The following is an 18,636-nucleotide window of genomic DNA, read 5'->3' as shown; positions in this document are numbered from 1 at the left end:
GGTTTTGTCAGGATATCTGAAGACAATATAATCGGAGTCACTTATTGTGGGTACTAGCTTGATAGACTAATAAAAGTGATGACTGTGCATCACACAGTTAGCATTTATTAAATGTGTGATAAACACAAAAACAATACAGTAAAGCCTCAGTGACTGAGAAGGCTTGGCAGACGAGGGATTCAAGAGAACAGTGTTTTCTGAATAACTGAGGGATATTATCCATTAAGCATCAAAAAATGTTTAAGTATTAATTGTTTTGGAGAAAATATTTCTGAAATGTATGTCTTTACCATGTCTTCTTTCTTTCTTTCTTTTTTGTATTTTTTGAGGTTTTTTTCTATTTATTCAAGTAATCTCTACACCCAACGTGGGGCTTAAACTCACAATCCCAAGATTAAGAGTCACATGCTCTTCCAACCGAGCCAGCCAGTCGCCCCACCATGTCTTTTTTTTTTTAAGATTTTATTTATTTATTTGACAGGGAGAGAGCGAGAGAGGCAACACAAGTAGGGGGAGAGGGAGAGAGAGAAGCAGGCCTCCCGCCGAGCAGGGAGCCCGATGCAGGGCTCGATCCCAGGACCCTGGGATCATGACCTGAGCCGAAGGCAGACGCTTAACGACTGAGCCACCCAGGCGCCCCCCCACCATGTCTTTTTAATAGGATATACTAGAGACAGCTATTTTATTTATGACTATTCAATGGACAGATATTTACCAAAGCACCTACTATATGAGTGCACCAGGTTTTAGGAATAGAGTCATAAATAAGGGGGACACATAGTCCCTGCCATTAGGGAATTACGGCCTAATGGAGGAAGAAGACTTTGAATTTCTAATACCAAGATGCTAAGTACCAGAAAGAAAAAGAAAATATACTAGCAGAAAATAGAAAAAGTCCTGACTTCAGTTTGGTGGCACATGAGGGTGGTATCTCCAAACGAGGAGTAGGTGCACGTGAGCCATGTCAGAAAGGAGGTTGATGGAGGAGGTAGAGGGCAAATACCATGAGAGAGAAAAATGTAGACAAAGACTCTGACGTGGGAAGAGGCGTGGTACAGTCGAAAGTGTTTCACAAGACATTATACAATTGAAATAATACAAAAAAGTGTAAGGCAGAGAACAACAGTATGCTGACATCCAGCTCCCAGATCCTCCCCATCAGATCTCTCTCTGCATTTGAATCCAGTATCATCGTATAGCTAGATACATAAATGGCATCCCCAAGTCCCAGGACATTATCACGAGAGACTAATTGAAGTGTTTGTATCTTGCAGAATTTATTGTTCACTGATGAAAATGACAATTTGGAAATTAAAGTAATCGATTTTGGGTTTGCACGCTTAAAGCCGCCTGATAACCAGCCTCTCAAGACGCCCTGCTTCACCCTGCACTATGCGGCCCCCGAGCTCTTGAATCATAACGGCTACGATGAGTCCTGTGACCTCTGGAGCCTGGGCGTCATTTTGGTGAGTTCATTTCCTTAGGGCCATTAAACCTAGGCAGTTTCTGGACGGCCTCTTACGTGTCTCTCTCTGCTGTTTTTCTTCAAGTTGTGGGGAAAATTGGCAGATTGGTTTCTTTTCTGTACAACCAATGAAAGCTCTGACCCAAGACTATTTCCCTTTTTTTTTTTTTTTTTGACATCCATATGGCCAACAGACACATGAAAGAGTGCTCGGCATCGGGGAAATCCAAATCAAAACCTCAATGAGATACCACCTCACACCAGTCAGAATAATTATTTCCCTTTTTTAAAATTTACGTTGGAGACAATGTAGGAGCTTTTCTTTTGGTTTATTTTGAAATATTGAAGGCACTGTGTTTTATGTGCATAAGAGTTTATATAGCTTTTTTTTTAAAGAAGCAATAGTATATTTTCAAAAGATATGTTTTTATTTTGGTTTACTTTGAAATATTGAAGGCACTGCATTTTATGTGCATGGGAGTTCATAGTTTTTTTTTAAAAGAAGCAATTTTCAAAAGATAAGCATATTGGATATAATGTGAAAATAGCAAAGTGACTTATTAATAGGAAAACATTAAAAAATACATTGTTAGATTTTCAGATGAAAATGTAATTAAAGAAGAGAATTTAGGATAAATTAACAAATTAATAGATAAAGAGAGAAATATTTATAGTAACTTATAGTAATCATGGTAAGCATGCTTTTCACAAAATGTCCTTGGCTGTAGTGATCAGAAACAGAACATTAAGTTAGAAAAATCTTGGCATGTTTCTTCTCAAAATAGCTTGACTTTTTCTGCATGTAATTTGTAATGCATAATCTTTGAGAGAAAATTTCAGACAAATACAGAAAGATTTAAGGAACAAGTGAAATCACTCATAATCTCATTGTGTGGAGATGATGTGCTCGAGCTTCCCTGCTCCCAAATCCTCGCCCCGCCTTCCACCACCATGTTATGTGTGTTTTCTGTCAGCTACGTGGGTTTTTTAACAAATGAGATCATATCACACATGTGGTTTGGGCCTCCAGAGTTCATTTAACCATTTCTTTACTAATGAGCAGTTAGTGTTTTCTAGTGTTTCACTAATTACAAACTACGCAAATGAAATTTTTTTTTTTTTACATATATGGCTGCATTTGTCTCATTATTTCCTTGGAGTAGACTCCTACGAGAAGGGCTTGCACATCTTTATTTTGACATACATGCCTGGATTTCCTTCTAGAGGTTTAACAGATCATGTTCTCATCAGCTGTATGTGAATACATCAGATACTATCAATTTCAATCTTAAATTATTTCCTACTGTTGTTATAATTTGCATACATTTCTTTGATGGATATTCAGTTTTGAGCATCTTTTCATGTATTTGGACATTTGTATTTTCTTTTTTATGAATTGCTGTTTATGAGCTTTGCCCATTTTCCTGTGGGGAAATTTTTCTTATTTTAAAGCTCTGTGAAGAATTTTAATCCTCTGCCATTGACAAAAAATCAGATATTTTTTTCTGATTTGGTTATTTGAAAACTTTGTTCATAGTAATATGGGACTTTCTTTTGGGTTTTAGGGCGGTTTAATGGAGAATTTTTTTATTTCTATGTAGTAAGATGTCAGTCTTTCCTTTATGATATGTGGCTTTGATGTCAGATTATCCCTCCACCCCTACCCCAACCCAAGATGATAAAAACATTCTCCCAAATTTTCCTCCAGAATTATATTTTATTTTTATACTTAAATCTGCACTCCATCTGGGATTTATTTTGGTGTCAGCTTGTTTTCTCCCAGTGGCTAGCCAGTTGTCTCTGCAGGATGGTTCTTCTTTTATTTTTAAGTTTTGTATGGTTTTCATTTCAGCAATTTTAAGTCATCATTTATAATTTTCAAACTAAAATTAAATATTTATGAATAAGATCTTTTAAATAAAAATAAACAACTAACTTCTATAGATTTGAGAGAGTTTCGTGTTAAGGACTTAAACCTATCACATTTTCATTAGCATTCTCCTAAAAAATTAGTCTAAATCAAAAGGAGCTTTCCAATTTTAGTAGTAATATAAAATTACCCCTTGTAAAAGAGCCTTTACTTTAAATGTAGGTCAGTTATAATCATCACCCTCTTTAAGGTTTTAAAAGACAGTCTTAGACACGCGGACAGGTATTTTCAAGCTTCCGAATGCCGTATCTGTGGAAATAACTTTGTGTAACGGCGTGGATATGGAAGCCACGCTTCTCTCTTGAGCTACTTGTCAAGTTGTTAAGACAAGCAGGGGACAGAGAACAGCTTAAGTGATAGCACAGAAGTGCAACCACAATGTCCAGACTGTGGGAAGTTCCACAGGAGAAATAACCCCGTTTTTCCTGTGACAAAAAAGATAGCCCGAGAACCTATAAACTAAAAGATGCTTCTGAAACAATATTTACACTTAATTGAATTCTCATTCAAGCAAATTCTAATTTCAATTCTATTTATTAAATTCAAACTCTAAGTCATACAGATGTAATTATAATAGATATATACAATGTATGTGACACAGTTGCAAAAATCTGAATATTGATTGGATACTGAATGATATAAAGGAATTACTGCTGATTTCTTTTAGGTGTGATCATGGTGTTGTGGTTGTGGTTTTTAAAAAAATCTTTGCCTTTTAGAGATACACAGTGAAATACAGACGAAGAACAAAGTTAGCACATGCATTAAACGGTCACAAAAAAACCAGAGTGCTTTGCAAACTTTTCCACATGAATGAATGCATACCTCCAGAAGATCTAGATACAAAGCCTCAGTTATTCCATAGCAAGCACAAAGTTTATTTGGAGTCTCTGATTTGCCTTAGAAATCTATGGCCTTTTGGGACCCCTGGCTGGCTGAGTTGGTGGAGCATGCAACTCTTGATCTCAGGGTTGTGAGTTTGAGCCCCACATTGGGTGTAGAGATTACTTAAAAACAAAATCTTAAAAAAAAAAAAAGAAATGGAAATCAATGAGCTTTTGTGTGTTGTATCTAATAAACATGAATGTGGCTATTATATGAAAATAAGGGGTGCCTGGGTCGCTCAGTTGGTTGAGCAACTGCTTTCGGCTCAGGTCATGATCCTGGAGTCCCAGGATCGAGTCCCGCATCGGGCTCCCTGCTCAGCGTGGAGTCTGCTTCTCCCTCTGACCCTTCCCCCTCTCATGTGCTCTCTCTCTCTCTCTCTCTCTCTCTCATTCTCTCTCTCTCAAATAAATAAAATCTTATAATATGAAAATAATTAACATTACCCCCGTTGAGTAAAACAAATAACCCAGGAAGTTGCATCATGTAGTCTCATATGGCTTTTCTACAACCCAGTCTGCCTCGTAGATATGCAGTCCCTGTCAGAAACATACAGGACTTTAATTAAAATAGAGCTTACCCAGTGTCTTAGCTTGGTCGTGCCATAACAAAATGCCACCGATTAGGTGGCTTAAACAACAGAAACTTATTTTCTCACAGACTAGAGGCTGGAAAGTCCAATACCAAGATGCCAACAGTGTTAATATCTGGTGAGGATTTTCCCCTTGGGTTGTAAACAGCCACCTGCTCTCTGTTTCCTCACATGGCCTTTCCTCAGTGAGTGTGCTTGGAGAGAGAGCATGAGTGAGCAAGCTCTCTGCTGTTTCTTTTTATAAGGACAGTAATTCCATTGGGTCAGGACCCCGCCCTTATGACTGCATGTAACTTTAATTAACCTCCATAAAGGCCCCTGTCTCTAAATATAGTCACATTGGGAGTTGGGTCTTCAACATATGAATTTTTTTTTAAGATTTACTTATTTGTTAGAGAGAGACTGTGCATGTGCACTTGTGAGCAGGCAGAGGGGCAGAGGAAGAAAGAGAGAGAATCTCAAGCAGACTCCTCACTGAGGGAACCTGAAGCAGGGCTTGATCTCATGACCCTGAGATCATGACCTGAGCTGAAATCAAGAGTCGGACGCTTAACCAACTAAGCCACCCAAGTGCCCCAACATATGAATTTTGGAGACAAGCAAGCATTCAGTCCCTAACACAAAGTATTTATGTAGGATAGGATTATATGCCACCCAATGGGTATATGTAATTCCACTTAAAACATAATTCTTCCAAGTGTTTTATTTAGGAGACTTTATTGTTTTACTTTTTTCTCAAAATTTTATTTTGGAAATTTCAGACCTACAAAAATTTGAGAGAATAATACTGTAGAACATCTAACATTTTGCCACATTTCCTTTATCTTTCTCTCAAATTCTGTCTTGTGTGCACACTCTCCATGTGTGCGTATATAGGTACATATATGTATGATATATATGTGTGGTCACACACATGTATAGATATATCCTTATGTATGTAAATACTTGTTTGCCACGCCATTTGCAAACAATTTGCAGGTACAAAATTATTTTTAACACAAGTTGATTCCTGGATAATCAACTAAAATTGTAAGATCTTGGAGTTAAGAGGAGCCTAAAGTTTATTTCTACCTCTTCTAGAGCAGGGATCTTTTCTACAAGGCCCCTGATCCCCGGTCTCCTTTAAATACTTCTAAAGATGGAGAATTAGTTTTTCTGCCCAATAGCCTGTTGCATTATTACACATCAGAAAGCAAGAAAACTGTCTTTATAAAGGTTACTTTTTTATATTTAGCTACATTCATATCCTTTAGGAAGTAGGGTAGGATTAAGAAATGGAATGTATTTTGGAAAACTGTTTGGCAGTATCTATTGAACATATACAGACCAAATGACCCAGCAGTTCATCCTCAGGAATAAACCCAAGAGAAATTGTATTTTTGTTCCAAAAGATGTGTAAAGAAAAAAAAAAAATATATATATATATATCATTTCAAAAATGCCCCAAACTGGAAACAAATCAAATGTTCATCAGCAATAGAAAGGTATTCTAATCTGGGCTACGTGGAAAGCAGAACCTGAAGCTAAACTATGTTTCCTCATGTTCCCAAGGAGCATAATCCCAGGAAGAAGGAAGAAAGCAGAGAAAGAGGGATTGCAGAGGATGCACACGTGGGTTGCTACCTGTTGTTGCACAGTGCAGCTGATCACTCGAGTTCATGAACCAAGACCTCTAAAGAAGCAAACTCCAAGTTTGCAGGACAGAAACATGAATTTTTTAAGTGGGCCATGTTCCCATAAAATCTAGATATGCGGGCAGTGCCTGGGTGGCTCAGTCAGCTAAGCAACCGACTCTTGATTTTGGCTCTGGTCATGATCTCAGGGTCGTGAGATCGAGCCCTGCATGGGGCTCCACTCTGGGCATGGAGCCTGCTTACGATTCTCTCCCTCTCCCTCTGCTCCCCCAGTTGCGGTCTCTCTCCCCCTGCCCGCTCTCTTTCTCTTTCTCTAAGAAAAGGATCTAGGTATGGCGGAACCCAGCACCAGCTGATGGTTCAATACAATCCTCAAGGACAGAGCTCCAACCCCACAGGGTATTGTCCTGAGCAGGTGCCGTCACTGAGTTTTTCATGTTCTAATAGACCATCTATCAAGCCAGCTCAATTTCCTTTCTTGCTCCATCAGTTGGTCATCGGGAACCCCTCCTCAGTGAGGCCATTGCCTTGAGTTAAGGAAGAAGTGTTGATGCAGCAGAGATCGGTAACATACGCCCGTGGATGTAACTTACTCCTGCCTTCTGGACCTCCTAGGGCTGGTTCTAAGTGTGCCGTGTCTGTAGTACATGGGGTTGCTGCTGCGACTTTATGAGTCAGCACAACTGCTCATCCTAGCACACGATGCACTGCTCTTGATATCCCTTCTGTGGGTACACAAGGTCTACTAGGAACCAGGAGCATCCAGGAGCTGTTTTTCAGAGAGTAGTTCTCTTTCTACTCTCTTTTCAGAGAGTAGTTCTCTTGCCACAGAAGGCAAGAACCGCACCCCAGAATCCTTCACGTCTGCTCTGCGACTCTCCTCATGCACTTGCCAGAGACTCTGCACAGCATTCTTACCTTTCACAGATACCTCTACCACAGTCGAGTCAGCCAGACCCTCTGGCCTCGGTAGAAGGGTGGTTGTGTTACAGCTGGGACCTGCTGCGGAATCCTCTTTATTCCGGGCCCCGCTTAAAACTGATAGCCCCCGCAGTCACTTGATAAATGGATTGGAGCACTATCCTCGAGAAGAGCGACATACACTGTCACCAAAATCCCAAGAAGTCCACTAAGTCCTGTGCCTCTTTCTCAGTGGTACAAGGTACAGCAATTTGTCTTTCAGGGGCAAGTCTCTATGCCCCTAACCATGGGAGCTCTAAAACCTTTACCAATGTGACAGTTCCCTGAATGTTTGTCCAGTCTGTCTCCCATCCTCTGGTGTTCATGTGCTTAGAAGGCATTTAGGATATGCTAGTTCCTGCTCACCAGGTCTCCCTTCATGAAGACATCAATACAGAGGGCCAGCATGGGGTTCTTGAGGATGTCAGGATGATCGAGGGCCTAACAGACTGTATTATAACAGAGCGGGAGAGTTCAGACAGCTCTCAGACAAGACAGTGAAGGCTGTCCTTGCCATATAAGGACTTACTGCTTTGCTCTTTCCTCTTGATAGAAATCAAGAAGTAGGTGCTTATCAGTGCCAGCACCATATTGACTTGTACCACATTCAGCGTGGCAGCTGATCCCGACTGGCCTATTTTAGCCAGGGCCTGCAGTTCCTTTGGGGTGGACACTGTTCCCCGTTCTCCTGAATTCTTCCTCCGCAGGGACCGTACTCCTTGATGTGGTTGTGTATTAGCTTTCGCTTTAGACTCTGCTCTGTGGGGAACCCAGGCTAAGATAGTTGGTGCCAGCAGCGATCTAGAAAGTGGACCTTTAGGAAGGGACTTTAAAGTTGCATGGCTTGCTGTTCTGATTCCCCCACTTTGCATCAGGAATGGGGTCCCTGCTGCCTCCCAACCAGAGAAAGAGGAGGAAGGGAAAACGGAGTGAGGCTGGGTGTCCCACTGAGCTGGCTAATGCGCTTACCAAATGCAGTGGGTTGCTCAGTCCTGTTACATTTATTATAAAGGTGAAGAAAGAGTCTAAGAGAGCTTAACAAATTGCCCAACTAGTAACTAAACAGCTAGAAAGTAGAAGCCGGTACGTAAAAAAGCAGGAAGCCAGGTCTGTCTGACTGAAAAGCTCATGTTCCCCTCCCGCCATGTGTCTTGTCTCTGGAGTAACATGGCAGATGGCGGAGGCCCTGGTCACACACGTGAAGAGTGACACCGGGGGGGGGGGGGGGGGGGGAAGGCTTGCCAGCTCAAAAGAAAAATGGCTTTCTAAGGAGACTGAGCAGCTGGAGTAACGTCAGGGGGGCCGAGGAACTGTGGGTGCGGAATGCGGGGCGGGAACCCCGGGGACCTCAGAGGCTGAGGCGGGCGGGCGGGCGGGCGGGCGAGGGGAGCCTGCAAGGTGCCAGCGCGGTGCGGGGTCCGCGTCGGGAAGTCTGAGGAAGTCTGAGGAGGGAGACGCTGGGGAAGAGGTGTAGGCTGGTGAGCGTCACCGTGCGGGAAGGGTGAAGGAGAGAAGACTGAGGGACGGTTTTGGTTTTCCACCATCTCGCCGTCATGAGGGGGAGCCTGCTTGTCAGCCACGTGGCCACAAGAGAGAAATGGCGGAGTCCGTCCAGGTCACTGGGTCTTCTCCCTGGGTGCCCACCTCCTCCTGAGGGCTGGGCTTGAACCGGAGACCCTCCTCTTTGTGTCCCTTCGTCAATAACTGCCAGGGCGGGCGGGCTCCTACTGACAGCACCACCGTCTCCCCGCTGTGCGGCGCTTCTGGGGGTCTGCGCTCGGACACTGTCGCTTCACCCCACCGTTCATGGCCGCCTGTCGCCTCCGCGGGCCCGTAAGTCTCTCAGCGAGCAGAGAGAAAACCCTCCAAGAAGTTTTATAAGTCCATATTCAGTCTCTGCTGCAAAGACAAACCTTACTTAGCTTTTCAGTTTTTCTGTTGACTTTTTAAAGGGCAAAAACCTTAAACATAAATCTTCAAACACATGGCCACAGTGAAAACAGGTGGTTGTAGAGAATTCATTCTATTTAACGCCACGATGAGAAAAATAAAATTAAAGTGGTAATTACAACCAAAATAGGAAGGCCTAAATTAAAAATGTTTGAAGCCCTTAACTACAGTTAATGTCCTGAGGAAAGGATGTATGGAACTGAATAGAGAAAAAAAAAAAGTTATTGAAAGGTTCTGCTATCTCTCAGCTTTCTGTTAATATTAGTACTCTCTTTTCTGAAGTAGTTGGAGTATCCTTGGTTTGTTCTTCTTCTTGCTCTTTAAATGTTGATCTAATAAGTTGTCTCAGTTTATTTACGAGGCTTTGAAATGTGTTTGTTGCTTCAGTGAAAGAAGTCTACGTAATCTTTTAAACCCAATAATGCTACTCGTAGTATTTGGTAAATTATGCTGATGAAGTTAGCAATGAAATGACTAGCATGGCTTTGACAATGACTTTGGCAGACATTCTCTTTTGTTCCTTTTTTTTTTTTCCTTGATAGTATACAATGTTGTCAGGGCAAGTTCCATTCCAATCTCATGACAAAAGTTTGACATGTACCAGTGCGGTGGAAATCATGAAGAAAATTAAAAAGGGAGATTTCTCCTTTGAAGGAGAAGCCTGGAAGAATGTATCCCAAGAAGCTAAAGATTTGATCCAAGGTAAGACTCTAATGAAACTTTACATCGTGTAGGATGTGTGGCGATTGAAGTAGAACCCTGCCCATTCACATATATCTGTTAATGACTCAAGAAATTCACATGTGTTCTAGAAAGTTTCCAGGTTGCTCTACTGAGCCTTATTTTTTTCTTCACTATCCCTTAGGAACCTTACCCACATCTGCAGGGTCCACAGCATCTCAATTTAACACCTCCAGAGTGCACTGACATTATTTTACTATCTTTTCCCCCAAAATATGCCCCCTCCCATCCCCCTCTTGCACTACCAGGCAGCCAGAATGGGCGTCACCTTCCGCCCCCCCACCTTCCTCGCCTTCCACAGCCAGCCACCCAGTCCTGCAGTTCAGCGTCCGGCCTCACCACCCCCTCGTCCCCATTCACGTGGCCGCCCTCAGTTCCCGCTCTCCTTTCTGTCCTGAGAGCCCACAGCCCCTTTCAGTTCGTCTCACTGCCTCTGCCTTTACCTGCCCGGTATCAATCAGCAGAGCGACCTTCCTCGTATCGAGATGTGATCATGCCCCTCTTCTGCTCAAAGTCCTTCAGAGAGGCCCCCGTTAGCTTCAGGTCAGACTCCCGTATGGGAGCGTTTGAAATCAGAGCCTTTCAGGACCTGGCCCTGCCTGCCCGGGCCTCCTGCTTCCCTCACGCTGCCTTTGAATTCTTCAAATGTGCCAGCTCTCAGATTCCCGCATGATGCCACGCTTGCTCTTTCTAATCCTGGGGCACCCCTCTTCATCCAGCCCACTTGTCTTCATCCTCCAGGACTCATCTTCTGGAAGCCCTCCAGGGTGACTACACTGTGGTCAGAGCCGTCCCCTTGGGTCGCCGACACACCGTGTGTGGGGATGTTGCTATTGGCACTTGTCTCCTGATGCTGTCAGAGTTAGTTTTTGTCTGTGTATCTCCCCATAGCTCCTCTTTGGGTCTCCACCTCCGTATCTCTAGTGCCTTACTGCACGCGCTGGCTTGTACAAGGTGTTTGTAACATGAATGAAGTACATCTAGGTATTCCCTGTTCCTGTGGAGCTTTCCAGTCACCGGTGGGAGTCTTTGTGTTGGGTGCCAATTTCCTCCTGATTTGAGAAGCCAGTTAGCCTGCAGTAGACGTAGGCTACTGTGGGCCTTGTCATTAACATTCAGGATTTACTAGGGAATTGAAATGTATACGAAAATGTAATGACCTTTGTAGAAGGTTGACGCCTTAGCGAAACCATTGTGTCATGTGAACCTAATTGAGATTTATGTTTGAAACAAATCATAAAATAAAAATGTCTTAATTATTCCCCTAGGACTCCTCACAGTCGATCCCAATAAAAGGCTTAAAATGTCAGGCTTGAGATACAACGAATGGCTTCAAGATGGCAGTCAGCTGTCCTCAAATCCTCTGATGACTCCAGACATTCTAGGATCTTCGGGAGCTGCCGTGCAAACCTGTGTGAAAGCAACCTTCCACGTAAGGCCCTGCGCTCTGCACATGGCAGGCGGGTTTGAAAAGGCATCAGACGCGTTTACTCCATAACTTCCGAGACGCACTCTTAGTAGTACATTTAAAAGAATGTGTTATTTTCATTCTAGGTATGTCTTTATAAATCCCTCCATGATGTAAACACATTTATTAACAGAAAGTATGTGGGGGACCCGAGTCACTGCTGACCCACAAAATACTTAACTTGCCATTTCGGATGAGTTTGTGAGCGAGGCAGTAGTTTGATATTTGAAGAGTTGAAAATTTTCAGTAGATAATGAAAACAATATGCATTATGTTGGAACTTTTATCTCTCAAATAGCCTAACTCATTTTCTTTAAAAAGCTGTACATAAACATGAGGAACTAAGGCACATGTGCCAAGTCTGTTCACTCCCTCAGCATCCATTTATGCGTTACATATCCTAGAGACTGTGAGGGATAGGGAAAAAGAGTATGTGCATTTGTGCCAAGCAGAGGCAAATGCTTGAAGATAATTGTATAAGGAATAGATGAGTTAAGGCAGAAGTAAATTACCTCTGAAGGGATTATCTTGAGAGAGGGAAAGGGATAGCGTTTCTTTTTCAGCTGCAGAAATGGACTAAAGATTGATGAACTCGGATATGTTGAGGTGTAAAGGGATTAACTGCAAGAGTTTGTACAGATGATCCCCGTCTTCCCAGTGACATCTGATGCAAAGCTATCAAGAGTAACCCCAGTGACACCCAAACTTGAGGCTAAGAGAAGTGGGGACAGGCAGCTGTGAGGAGAAAGCCAGCCTGCGGCGGGTGGAGCTGAGCCTCTCTGTGCAGATGAAGTATCCGAGATACACCCCAATCACCCCAGCCTGGAAGTGGGGAGGAGGGCCCATAACGGATCCAGTCTGCTCTGTAGCGGGGCTTTGTGGGCAGAGTTTTAAATCTCAGACACAGAACTAGTAAAAGTAACAGGGGTTGAGAGGCTGGTGTTTTTTATTGAGAGGTGGTACTAACTTCTTCGAAAGATTAATGAGAATCCTAACTCCTGAACAGCCTGGCTGGGTTGATTTAAGCAGAGCCCTTGAGACTCTTCCCATGAGCTTCCATACCCTGCCAGGAGGTTTGCAAATGATGGTCTTCAGGACCTTGTTCCCAGAGCAACTTGCAGCTGTGGTTGCCAACCGAACGTTGTCTTCTGCTAGAAGTCCTGGCTTCCAAGTGAACTTCGATCCCTTGACCTTCACAGGGGCTCCCTTTCTTTCTCCCCCAGGCCTTTAACAAATACAAGAGAGAGGGGTTTTGCCTTCAGAATGTCGACAAGGCCCCTTTGGCGAAGAGAAGGAAAATGAAGAAGACCAGCACCAGCACAGAGACGCGCAGTAGCTCGAGCGAAAGTTCTCACTCGTCGTCCTCTCACTCCCACGGGAAAACCACGCCCACTAAGCCCCTGCAGCCCAGCAACCCCGCGGACCCCAGCAACCCAGACACGCTCTTCCAGTTCTCGGACTGAGTGGCGCGGGGACGGTAGGAGTGTCACCGATGACGACCCATTGCACCTTGAGTGCCCTCAGCATGTGCCTGAGGTGATGTCTTACGCTTTTCAAACCGTGTCCTGTTGGCCTGTTTGGAAGCTGCCTCTTAGGGAATTATTTCAGGAAAACCCAGTTGGTTATCCTTGTCCAAAAGCACTGGACAGAGAATGTTACTGTGAATAGAGCACCTGTTATACCATTCAGCGACCTAGCACGATGCCAACGGGACTGTTCTGGAAAGAGCAAAGGTGTCTGTCTATAAATCTAATTAGGGCCTGGTTAGGTTTGAGCTGTTTACAGAATGAGTCGCAGGTTTTTCAGATGTCTGCCGGCAGGAGTCACTCGTACTGTGATGATGATACCTTTTGCTTTGCCTTGTGGACAGCGCGGGTTTTTAAGAGATTTGCACCCCCTCGAACAGTGATTTATCAGAGGAAAAGGTCTGAGGGTTTTCAGAATGATGCCGTAGTGAATTGTATGTGTGGTGTACACTTATTTCTTGAGAGAGGATTTTAACTTATTGTCTTTATTTTATGGTTACATATGATCGTAACCTGTTATTATTAATCTTTTTCTAAGAAGTAAAAAAAAAAAAGTACAGGCACTTAAGGTCCCATGCTCTGTATTTGGGATCCATCTGAGATGGATGGATCTTAGCATCTGCATGCTAAGCTACATATGTTTTTAATTTTGCACTGCTCTTTCCTGGCGATTTGTTTTAATGGTTATTGCAAAATATTAAGGTACAGGTCTCTGTTTTAAGTAATATTGCACTTTATGAGAGAATACGAATAAAGCAAACTATTTTGTAAAGTGCACTGTTTAAAGCATATGTACTGCATTTTTGCCAGTTTTTCCATCATCCACTTTAAATTTGTCCTCACACCCCCCTTTCTACCTTGTATGCGCAAGTGGAATGGGCATAATCATAAGCCACTTAGGCACCAATACGAAGAAAATCTAAAGGGAAATTCTATGAAACACTGTGCTTCACATTTGTACACTGTGTTGTGCTGCAGCGAGGCGCACCCTCCTGTAGGCAGATATTATGTACATAATATTTCAGAATCATGACTATGACTTGTCTTGAAATTTTTCTGTTAAATTTTAAATCCAGAAAGCATATTTTATAAACTTATGCATTGCTCCAAAGTTCTGAATTCCTGCAGAAAACAAGTGCCATGTGATGAAGACATTTCACTGGAAGATTGCTGCATTTTCAAATATGATTAATTCATTCCCTATGCAAAAAAAGAAGTGATAGGATTTGTATGTTGTATTTTCTTTTAAAGCCATCACACAAAATGTCAGGACTGAGAAAAGTGATCTTTGCTATGTTTACAAGAATCATGTTTAAAAAGATAATGCCCGACCTGTTTATTTTATAATTTTTGTTAATGATAACCTCTTGAGCTTTGGTTTGGACCTTGGGCATGATATTTATTTATTCCTTTCTTGAGATAATAGCAGCATTAATTTCAACCAGTTATGAATACTAAAAATATTGCGCTCTATGTAATAGTAGTATATTTATTACTAAATCAGTGTATATATTAATAGCACAGGCAAAAAAATGGCAAATATTAAAATATTTTCAAAATATTGTATTATTCTGTTCACATTTTTGTTCACAGTGGTTATTGGAAATAACTTTCTATACTTTTCAGTGGCCCAAATGACTCCATGATTCTCATGAGTCAGTGAAAGTTTTGTACCTCTAGCTTGCAATCTTTCCTGGTCATGACGGGAAATCTTTACATGAATTATTACCAACCTATAGCAAATTCACAGAATGTGATTCCATCCAGGCGCAGCGATTTAATAACCAAGAAAATGTCCATTTATATCTACAGTTGAATAGATTTGGGAATGTCTAAGTTAGCTCTTCAGGTCATTTGTTAAACTGTGCATCCTGGTAGGAAATACTAATTGTAAAATATAAACTAAAGGGACTTTGTTGCTAATGGAAAATGATCCAGAAAAATAGTTAGCATACCCTAAGGATTGTTGGGCGTCATTGACTCCCGGAGAGTGAAATTGAGGGGTTTCCTTTTCCTCTGTTCTCAGTGCCTCTTCTTCTGCAGGACCTGACAGAAAATGGAATGGGTGAAAAGGCAGGCAGAGTAACAGGAGGAAGGACAGAGAAGGCTAATCCATCACAATGAGGCTCCCTGAATAACCCAGAATGGGCTTTTGGAACAACCTCAAAAAACACTCGGAGTGGTGCCCCCTTGTCAAATATCTTCATCCTCACCCTGCTTACCAATTCCAGAGAGACAGCTCTGATGCTGAGTCTGCAGCACTTAGACTGTGTACAAGCTGTTCGTGGCTGGTGACTTGCACTTTGAAATTCACAAAGCTTTCACTGAGTCAGAGCAGGAGTAAACTCAAAAACACTTCATATGAAAAAAAAAAAACACTTCATATGAAAATGTTCAGTGAAAGGACTCCTTTTTAGTATTAGGAGTAAAAAAGAAGTAGATCTATAAAAACCAAATATATACATAAATTTGTATAATATTAATTTTGGAGATAAGGCCAAATCACCTTTCCCCTTTTTCCGTGATTGATTTTATTTGCATGTTGTTTTCACACCATCACAAATCCTGATGCATATATTTTATGACTACATATGGCTGGTTGAGAGTCAAGCAGGTAATAGAGGAAAGACATTTTAAAAGACCAGTTTCTTCCACTTCTTAGGCCAGATGCTGTGGCTGACTGAGTTACATTAGCTATTTTGAAGTTCATGCATTCTTCCCAACTTCTATAAAACAATGAGTCCGTGAACCCCCTGGGACCGAAAATCAAGCCACCTGGAGTTAATTTCAACATGCATCTTTGTGTTGGAGTTGCAGATTCATTTGCCCAGGAAAAAATGCTTTTTAATGTTTTTCTATTGCTACCGATTTCTTAAATAACTATGTAAAGGCTACATGTAAAATACAAGGTAAGTAACTTTAAGGAAGCCTGGAGGATAACAGTAACTACTTTTTTATAAGGGAATTTCTTTTGTATCTCACTTTACTTTTTTTTTAAAGTATACAGTTGCTTGTCTACTCGTTCCCCATGCTGCCATTTCAAATGCTGTTATTACCATATTTGTGAAGATCAGGGTACCTCAGAATGGTGAGAGTCTGTAAACTACTGGCCCCGTTTGTGCCTTAGGCCACCTGATTACTTTGAGTTTGCACGTGGTGGCCAATAATAAGAACAGGATTTTGATATTCGTTTTATCACACTTGTAATATTCTTTAAGATCTAAATAAATAAGTTAATTCTGATGTGCCACTTACACTGTATCAAAATAACTGTCTTATAGATGAATTATCGTAACATAATGAAATACCATACAATTATATGACTTTGGCCCCTCAGATGTCCTTCACCGTGACACCCGACTTCTGGCCTGTCATCACTTCTGTCCCCTACATGAATGCCCATCTGCACTCGATACCATTGTCTGGCACTAGAAAAAATGTAGCAGGCTCTCCCGAAATTCTGAATTTAAGTGCAAGTCATTCCAACACTCCAAGAAAGGGAAAGTAATCAAAAGATAACAGAAGAAGTATGCATAAATAAATATTTTAAGTCTCATCTACCCAAAGGAAATAGCTGCTACAGCAACTTAGAGGTTTTATTCGCTGGCTGTTTAAGTGACTTACTTCCAAAGTTGTGACATTCTTTGGGGAGAATATTTTTCTTGAGAGCAGTTATTTAAATCATGTGTGTATGAGGACAATGTGTCTTTTCAAGGGGGCGGTATTTTCCATCCTAAGAACATGGGGTTAGCCCCGTTTCATTTCTCATCTTCAGCATTTCTTTCTTCTGAGCTTTCAAGATCTCGCTTCTGAGCCCTGTTACTTGGCCACCCAGCTCTCTGTTAGGTTAACTCAGTAAATGACGGTTCCCCAAGGGCATTGTCCACCTTCTGGTTCATGAATTCGTGAATGAAGCAGGAACCAATATTTTACATTTTCCTACTAGTAGACAGAAAAGGAGTACGAAACTGAAGTATCTCCCAATTCCATCTGTCTCGACTTGTTTGCACTCATCCAGATAGGTCCTGTTGACTGCCAGCCATTTCCTATCCACGAGGACTTCCAGCCACATGGTAAAAAGCTTGTTATTTTGCATCTAGAAGACTTGGATGAAAAGACAGGATTCTTGGTAGTTACTCATCAGGCTTCATTTTCCTGGCGTATTTCCGCGGGGATCGGTGGAAGGACATTTTGTGATATTTTTCTAGTTGGAGTGCTGCTTCGGTTATCAAGAGTTGAATGCTTCAGATAGGTCAAGCTGGTATTTACCACAGCAACTTCTCTGGACCACAGGCAACTGGGATAATACTCAGCTCTGTGTCATTTCCATTGCTTTACAATCTTAATTTGTATGGTTTTATAAAAGTTGTCTCCACTAAAACAGATTCCAGTTTCATCCTTGTTCCTTCCCATATGGAGGAGTTTTTATCTTTTCATTGATGTTTTAAAGCCCTATACTAAGAGGGGCACCTGGGTGGCACAGTTGGTTGAACTTCCGACTCTTGGTTTCGGCTCAGGTCATGATCTCAGCTTCATGAGATCGAGCCCCGTGTTGGGCTCTGCGCTGAGCGGGGAGTCTGCTTGATATTCTCTCCCTCCACCCTGCCCTCCCTTCATGCTAGCACACACTCTCTCTCTAAATTAAGAGAAAAAAAAAAGCCCTATACTAAGAAGAAGAAGAAAATAGAACAACAACAAAAAAAAAATGCCATGACTTGGAAACGGAAATTTAAGCTAAGTATGAACAGTATACTACAGATTTATTTTTCTGCTATTTCCGCTTGTAGGTAGTTGGGAAAACCATTGCTTCTCTTGTTTTCTTTGTTTAAAATCCAGTTAGGTTAACAAACTTGACATTCTTAACTGCAGTTTTATTTTTAACTTTCTGAGAGGCTGGTCACGGAAAATGTGCACTGTTGTGTTGAAAGGATGTGTGACAATTATCCTCATGAAAGACTTGCTGGCTATGCAGACATTCGATCATTTATAACAGTTTATTTTAGGTACTCTAGTGCGAGCCTATTTGCTAAAGTTATAAATGCCAGTAGAAGGAGAGATTAAATGTACAATCATTCTCATTCTTTTGATGAATAAGAAGGGAAATACAGAGGTGCTACAGTACACATAAAGTTAATGCTTTAGTGCTCAAGTTCTGAAAAACATCCTAAGAACTTTAGAAGAAGAGGAAACCACATTTATACATACTTAGAAGAATTTTTGAAAGACTGGCATTTTAATGTATAGCGGGTGTACTTCCGTCTAAACGGATATGTATCCTTGGGTGTGGAATTGCTGAAAATAATCTAAGCTGCAATAATCTATGTAACTATGTATATTCTTCCTCAGTTTACAGAAGGACAAGAATTTGTCTTCCTAGAAAGTAAGTGGAAGATAAAAAGATGAAAGACTTTGTTTTTCTTCTGGGTGAACGATGAAGAGGCGAAGTATAGTCCCACCGTGGTTCAGCTGAATGCAGGCCGCCCAT

General features: G+C 41.7%; 1 protein-coding gene across 1 annotated transcript in view; it reads left to right on the top strand.

Annotated features, from left to right (window-relative positions):
• The window catches only part of RPS6KA5 (ribosomal protein S6 kinase A5), a 177,802-nt gene extending 163,085 nt beyond the window's left edge, over positions 1 to 14,717 (top strand). The window contains exons 14-17 of the mRNA XM_025869468.2: positions 1,275 to 1,466; positions 9,959 to 10,118; positions 11,426 to 11,589; positions 12,849 to 14,717. Coding sequence (XP_025725253.1) covers positions 1,275 to 1,466; positions 9,959 to 10,118; positions 11,426 to 11,589; positions 12,849 to 13,088 — 756 coding nt within the window. The 3' untranslated portion in view covers positions 13,089 to 14,717. The remainder of the gene's footprint in view (positions 1 to 1,274; positions 1,467 to 9,958; positions 10,119 to 11,425; positions 11,590 to 12,848) is intronic.
• Positions 14,718 to 18,636: the final 3,919 nt, after the last annotated feature.

Source organism: Callorhinus ursinus, unplaced genomic scaffold, assembly GCF_003265705.2.
Source record: "Callorhinus ursinus isolate GAN/ISIS: 27379988/994484 unplaced genomic scaffold, GSC_fseal_2.0 scaffold8, whole genome shotgun sequence".
In the NCBI taxonomy this organism is placed as follows: domain Eukaryota; kingdom Metazoa; phylum Chordata; class Mammalia; order Carnivora; family Otariidae; genus Callorhinus; species Callorhinus ursinus.
The sequence above is the reverse complement of the archived record's forward strand: the minus strand, read 5'-3'. Positions and strand labels throughout refer to the sequence as shown.